The sequence below is a fragment of the Mirounga leonina genome, unplaced genomic scaffold, assembly GCF_011800145.1.
Source record: "Mirounga leonina isolate KUSES-001 unplaced genomic scaffold, KU_Mleo_1.0 Mir_54, whole genome shotgun sequence".
NCBI classification, from domain to species: domain Eukaryota; kingdom Metazoa; phylum Chordata; class Mammalia; order Carnivora; family Phocidae; genus Mirounga; species Mirounga leonina.
In genome coordinates, this window is record NW_023270812.1 from 12,364,613 (window position 1) to 12,372,000 (window position 7,388).

A 7,388-nucleotide genomic window follows, 5' to 3' on the forward strand; every position below is an offset into this window, starting at 1 on the left:
AACAGCAGTGTCCCTTCAGGCCTCCTTCAGTGCTGGGCAGGCGTCACTGGTGTTGAAAGAACTGGGAACTGTCACAGCGTAATCGTGAAACACTAGGGGCTGGAAGGAGCCTTAGCACGGTTAACAGATTTAGCTGACCTCAGGGCCAGATTTCCCTAGGGAAATTCTAATGGCCAATTCCTGCCTCCTTACTTGGGTTTACTCCCCATGTGTACACTGGCATGAGATGGGGGGCGGGGGAGAGAGAAAGACCATCATTCTTGCCTTGCATCTCTCATCTGTGAGCAGTGCTATTGGCAGATCAAGGTCAGTTGTGAAGTAGAGCTTCTCTTCGAAGTCAGTTATTCATCACATTCACCAGCCTACTGGGGTTTTGTATTTTTCCAGTGTTCTGGACTTCCATGTGTCTTAGAGCCCATGACAATGACCTGATTACCAGTCACGTCTCTTTGGGTTTTACCCAAATAGTTTTCTCTTGGTTTTAACATTGCAAATGTTAGGAGGAAAAATGCTCTGAGTAATGGATTGTCTTAATGAGGAAATCAACCCATTTTTATTGTAGAAAGAAACAAACACATAGGTAAAATGATCATTTCATAGTCCCACCATCCATAGTTAACTAGTTCCCACCGAGTAGGTATCTTTCCAGATTTCTGTTGACATACATATGTATAAATACTTTTACAAAAATATGAACATACTATGAATATCTTGGTGTCAGTTTAAACCTGTATCTTGTACATATAGGTTTATATCATTAAGAGTGCATTACCTTCTGCTGTAGGAATTCACCAAAATTTCTTTAAATACCTGGTCACCAGACAATTTTTGTTGCACTAATATTTACACATTGTAAACTCACCTAAAACAACATCTTTGTACCTTTGTCTCTGCTATAATTATTTCCTTAGGATAGTCCTAGAAATGGACTTGCAAGGTCTAAGAGATTATGAGCATTTTTAAGGCTTTACAACATTGTCTTTAGGGTGTATTTGTTATATCTTGCTTCCAAACAAATTCCTCTGTGTAGCCAATCCCCAGTCTACAGCTTTCAGCACAGGTGAAGACAGCCAGGACACCCCAGTCGACACTCCTGCCCAGTCTGTCGGCCTTTAGGTGGTTGAGCAGCTGAGGCATGACCTGAGAAGAGGATGACAGAATTAGAGCCCTGCGCTGAGGCAGGGAGCACTGTCCGCTTTCAACAGACCTTCCTTGCCAGGGCGATTGCAGGGACCCCGGTCTTTTAATCTCCAGCTTTGACACTAAGAACCAATTACTGTTGGATATAGTCTTCACAATTCCTTTTTTTTACCCTCAGCAACAAGTATTACCTACCACTCTGTAAGGTTAGCAAATCCACAGTTCAAGAACATCTCTACCCAACCCAAATGGATTGTGATCCTAACAATTCCTTTTGAAAAACCATTTCTCTTAATGATTATATCCATCTGTTTTCCTAACAAATCCACAAACTAAGACCAAACCTCACTAAGGCCTCTAAAACGCTCCTGTCACAAAGTACAAAGACCTTAATTGCCATAACAAGAAAAGAAAGAGTATTTAAAATTACAAGGTAATAAAATGCAGACACTAAAAATAACGATGTAACCACCCTGGGAGGTGGGAAGATGGTCCAGATGGTATAAGAAACTACATTTAAATCCTCATTATTGCACGTGCCAGTCAATGGATAAGGTCTAAAAACTAGTAAACTGACAAGTTACCAGAAAAAGCATGTTATTTAGAGAACTACCAGATAAAACTGTAGACCGTTCCCTCCAGGGAATAAGCTCTTAGGTGGGACAAGGCACTTTCTGTAGTAACAACAGGACCCATGTGCATATATTACTTCGGTAAAGTTTTGGAGCATTTAATAACATAACTTAGGGTGATTACACATATTAAAATACTCATTTAAGGTCATACCTGGAATTCAAATGTTCTCTTGGCACCACAGGGGCAATATGGAATATCCTTTTCTTGAGGGATATTTTCACCAGAGATCCAGATGGGTGCAATCCCTCTGCCGTATCTGAGAACCTAAAATCAACCAGGACCATGTGCAAATCACCAACATCTCACCTAAATTTCCAGTGGTAGCACGTGATTGGATAATAATCTGGAGAGCCTTGATGGAACACTCATCCGAAACACAGTTTATACTGTTCCCCCCCAACTCAGACCTGGCACCGTTAATGCTTTTTCAGTGTCATCAAATCAGTTATTTTAGCTTATCTGACTCAGGATATCAAAATCCTATTTCATACATGGTAATATGGTTAGAATCTGAATCCTAGGGAGTATTTTGTGAGGGTCCCACTATACTCCTGTTTCTCCATTACCAGTTTCTAAATCCAAAATGCAGCCCAGAGTCTGTGCTTACTTTCACAGATAAAAGGAACCTCAGTTAGGGACCAAGGGTGTCTGGGTGGCTCAGTCGGGTTATGCGCCCAAATCTTGGTTTCAGCTCAGGTCATGGTCTCAGGGCCATGAGATGGAGCCTCCACACACTGCATAGAGTCTGCTTGTCCCTCTCCCTGTCTCCCTCCCCCTGCTCAGGCATGCATGCACGCTCTAATAATAAAATCTTAAAATTAAAAAAAAAAACTCTTCCTTTGCTCCCCCGCCCCCACTTGTGGGCGCTCTCATATATTATTTTCATTTTAAAGAATTTTAAAGGGACAAATACCAAGTAATACACAGTTGTTTAGATAAATACTACAGAGATAAATCATCAACAGAGTGGCTTTCCTATGTTTTGTTAAAAGCATATGCATTGCTAAAAACTACCTTCACAGTGTTTAGGACCTAGGTCTATTCTTAAAATATTCTTCTCCTGGATATTTATTTGACTCAGTGACTGCTTTATAGGAGTTGAGCTGAACTTTCTTGAGTGATTTAGGTTTACGGTGAATGTCTTTAAGGGGAATGATATTAACAGAAGAACAGGGATGAAGAAGGGAAACATTTGCTGAGCAGTTATTATGTACCTACATTCTTCCTTCATCCTCACAACTGACCTCTAATTTTTTCACATTGTAGATGCAATTACCTCAGAGCACTTCGTTTAACTCTAGGATCCAGGCTTCTTCCCAACCCCAAAGCCCATTTTTTTTTTCACAAAACCAGTGTCTGTGTTAACATGTCATGTTGGTTTTACAAGCAAAAGGTTCCTATTGGATAAATGGGCAAAAATATCTGTTCCTTTCTTTCTGCCACTGGTGCAAACTTCCTGTATTACAGGCAACATCTTACTCATCTGTCTCGGATGCCTTCTTTAAAATACAGACCCTACGTGATAAACAGTATAACCTGTAGTTTTTCAATAACTACTGACAGGATCAGCAGCCTATCTGTGTGAAGGACTCCTATAACGAGACTAGCTTTATAGTAGTTACTTCTCACGGACTGTACCCCAAAACCACCACCTGAAAAGAACACAAGAAGGAGTTGCAGGAGTTCTAGTTTACCTGTTCTGGCTCAAGGGCTATTTTAGTTTTAAACTTCTGGAAAATTTTATCTTCCTTGGATTCAAGTTTTGCCATGGAATCCAATTCTTCCTCAGGTGCTTCACCTGAAAAATATCAACACAACCATTACAGCAATAGGACTAGTCCCCATGACTTGACATTTCCTACATGCTGAGGGCAGGACATTTCAAATAACCAACTTAATGTTAAATCAGATAGTGAAAGCCAGATGTTCCCAAAGGCTTTCCCTATTTTAATTCATTATAGTGTTTCAAGACCATCTGATTTTCCAGGTACCCCACTTTACTGGACAGGTTCCTAGTGAGTGCTTCTCTTTAAATCTTCAAATGAAAAGAACAGACCCAAGTCCTGGGTTTAAGACTTGTGCCCGGTAGATGACAGGACACCCAACAAATGCTGGACCTTTTATTTTCACTACTGCCCTTAAGCTGCCTGGGACTGCCCTGGTTCTTCATGTCTCACACATGTCTTTTCCCAGCTGGTACACTCATTCAGCCATCACTCACTCACTGTGGACCTACCAGCTTGTTCTCTGCACACTCCTGCACACTCCTCTCCTGGAATCCCAGCTGTCTGAACCCCTGCTGTTCGCAACAGGATTTAGTCTGTGTTACATGTACCAAAGTATATTTTTGATATCACCTGAATATGAACTATAAACCAGTAAGCTGATACTGTAAAGTCTGATTTAGACTCTAAAACACAATTTTGTGGTAGTTAAGAGTTCAAATTCTGGAGTCAACAACATGGGAGCTCAAACTGCAGTTCTAAAACTTTACCAACTTTGGTTACATGACCAAACAAGTTACCCAGAAAACCTCAAATTCCTCACTTCAAAATGAGGTACAGTTTCTAACTCACTGTACTGCCTTCAGGATTTCAATGAGATCATGCACACATAGCCCTTGATGCAGAATAAGTGCTGGATAAATGTTGGCTACTAATCCTTCGCTTAGCTATCTGGCAGGCCTAGGCACTACATTAGCGTACCATTATCTAGATAACCTGTAAAATTGGGTATCTGAAATTAGCTGATGAAACATTTAAAGGGCCCCTGTCACCCGCCAAACACTATGCTAAGGGTCTCACATATTCTATATTGATCTGAGAAACAGATCTTGGATCTAGATGAACTTACCAAGTTTCCAGCATCCTGTGGAGGAGCCCTACCCAAATGACCACCTGGATACTTACCCTGACATGTCTTCATCAGAACCAGAATCTATCTGATATATATGCCACGGAGGAGAGGTACAGGAAGGATACTGTCAAATGACAGTGTTTGAAAATCATAGGCTACAGACTCCAAAGTGAGTTGACTTCCTGTCAGTACCTACCTCTCTTTTTGACATACTGAGCCTTCTCTTTCCAGCACTATATTTAATCACTTAATGAATAAAGTTCTAAAAGTGACTCCTTACCCATGCTCCCTGTAATTTCTGATTCATTTTCTTTTTCAACAACTTCAGATGTAATTTCATCTTCTGTTTCTATTACAATTTCAAATTCTGGAAAAAGGAAGCTGTGGTCTGGAATTGTTCCATCCAAATAATCTGAAACAAGAAAAGGTAACTAGCATCACTACTAATCCTTTAGGTTTAAAAAGGATCCAATAATTTCCCATTTCTAAGCTATATTCTATGCAGTAACCCTAGTAAATTAATACACGTGGTTCCAGCAATTTAGGTCATAAATTAAACATCAAAATTAAAGCAAGTCTGGGGCATATCTGAGCAGGCAAGACCTCACAGCTCCTCTTTCATAGAGGTGTTCATGTTACCAGTTACTAAAATTTTGAGAAGTATAATACCTTCTCTAATCTTAACTTTTATCCTCAAAGCAAAAAACTTGGGTTGACAGATGCTTTGAAACTGAGCTAAGACTTAAAAAGAGTTGACTCACCCGATTGTGTACAAGCCTGCTTATGCCCAAATCTCCAGTCTAGAGTCTGATGCTCCTTACTGCAGTAATGTGCCTTGTGACATCTGGAGCATGTTTTGGGGCCTAAACAGCCGCAGACCCTGCAGAGATGAGCACCAGACTTGAGCTGGAGGCACACAGACTCTCCCGTCTCTGGAGGATCCTCACAAGGTGGCTCATAGGAGTAAAAGTCATTTTTCCTGGGCAGCTGATTTCTAAAAACTAAGAGAAAATGAGAAACGTTGTAAATATCGTAAATAATACAGCAATCCAAATATTCGAGCCTCCAGTCCACACAGGACTGAAAAGACACTAAATTCTTAAAAAGAGAAATAGAAGGAACTTTTTTATTTCAGGGATCTTATTTTCTGAAAGGGGAGGAAAAAAAACGTGCACAAGCACAAGAAACTAGTTGGGTACCCACAACAACCTGAATCGGGTCTTTGAGCTTGTTCAAAATAATCAAATAGTGAGACTCACAGTTAAGTCACACTGACTGCAGAAATTCGGAAACACTACGTGGGCCCAGCCTTCTAGAAACCAATCTGTATTCTGCTGGTATAAGCGCGCACTCTCCGCACCCACTGGTCAACCCAGAAGCTGGGGCCCCGTAATGCGCCAGGCAGCGCGGCGGCCGGAGGCAGGGCGGCGGGCGCGGGCGCGGCGCGGGACCACCCCCCACTGGCCCCGGGCGCGGCGGCCGCTCACCGCGCAGGCCGGCGCAGCACGGCGGCGCCCGGCAGCAGAAGAGGAAGAGGCCGCGGTGGAAAGCGTCGGCACGGTCGGGCAGCGGCGCGTACAGCTGCAGCAGGAAGGCCAGCGGGCGGCCGCACAGCGCGCAGGCCAGCTCCTCGGGCCGCGGCAGCCCGGCCGCGCCCAGCCACGCCGGCCGGCCGCCCACCTTGCTTGGGAACTGCTCGCTGCGCAGCCGCCACGCCGGCGCCGCCTCCACGAAGCCCAGCTCAGCCGGCCCCGCACGGGCGGCCGCCATAGAGCGAGGGGAACCGGGCGCTCCCGTGGTTACGCTTCGCGGCCGGAAGGCGGAAGTTGGCCACCGGAAGGCGCGCAGAACGGCGTTTGCAGGGGGAGGAGGCGGGACTAAGGAAATGGCCGGACGTCAGCTCGCTGCATGCGTCCCTAACTTCCGGTCCCGTGAGGTGGGGGCGGGGTTAGGGTTTAGGGGTTGGGGTTAGGAATTTACTGTAACGAGCCCGGAAGAGACGTGTGTATGTTCACCAACTCCTTAACTGTGTCCTTAGTTTTGTTTTTTCCTCCTCTGCCTTTTGGACATGGCTGCCTTTGTCACATCAAACACTGAGAGGTTTATTTTTTTAAGTAAAAATTGCCAAAGAATTAAAATTCTAAACGCAACAAGTCTGAAACTTCGCACTCTCCAAAGGAGCCCTTGTCCCCTGCTCCTTTTCCTGCAGCCTCCTCCGCCTCGCACGTGGCACGTGGCGCCGACGTGGCACGTGGCGCCGAGGCTGCACGAAGCGCTGCTTGGTGGGCCGGGCCTGCGCCCCTTCTGCGCGGTGAGGATGTTATTGGCCGTTTTTTTGTTTAAGTCTCAGTGAGACGTGAGCAAGTGTAGCTATGGCCCGGATGCTCCTATTTCCAGTAATGAGTTTATAGCAGAATAACATCTAACGTTTCCTTTCTTGTAAAACCTAAGAACAATCTCTTTCATCTTAGTGTTACCTCTGTGCTGTTATTTTGTTTCCCAAAGCACATGTTCATCATTCTTAGATTCTGAAGCAACTAAATTCAGTTCTGTTTTACTGAAGGGAAAATAATATGAGAATTAAAAAAAATTTTTTTTAAAGATTTTATTTATTTATTTGAGAGTGAGAGAGACAGAGCATTAGCAGGGGGAGGAGCAGAGGAGAGGGAGAAGCAGACTCCCTGCTGAGCAGGGAGCCTGACATGGGCTCAATCCCAGCACCCTGGGATCATGATCTGAGCTGAAGGCAGGTGCTC

The 7,388-nt window shown here is 44.0% G+C and overlaps 1 protein-coding gene across 1 annotated transcript; it reads right to left on the reverse strand.

The window, feature by feature from the left end:
* Positions 1-525: 525 nt before the first annotated feature.
* LOC118001850 (programmed cell death protein 2) lies at positions 526-6,440 on the reverse strand. Its single transcript, XM_034992023.1, has 6 exons — positions 6,120-6,440; positions 5,394-5,633; positions 4,913-5,044; positions 3,471-3,574; positions 1,927-2,040; positions 526-1,140 (listed from the first exon to the last, which is right to left on the reverse strand). The coding sequence occupies exons 1-6, from the start codon at positions 6,400-6,402 to the stop codon at positions 982-984; spliced, it is 1,032 nt and encodes a 343-aa protein (XP_034847914.1). The 5' UTR covers positions 6,403-6,440; the 3' UTR covers positions 526-981.
* Positions 6,441-7,388: the final 948 nt, after the last annotated feature.

Coding starts and splice junctions, on each gene's coding strand:
- LOC118001850 (XM_034992023.1), bottom strand. CDS start 6,402: ATGGCGGCCGCCCGTGCGGGGCCGGCTGAGCTGGGCTTCGTGGAGGCG. Junction 5,045..5,393: donor GCAGGCTTGTACACAATCGG/GTGAGTCAACTC, acceptor TTCTTGTTTCAG/ATTATTTGGATGGAACAATT. Junction 3,575..4,912: donor AGAAATTACAGGGAGCATGG/GTAAGGAGTCAC, acceptor GATATTTTTCAG/GTGAAGCACCTGAGGAAGAA.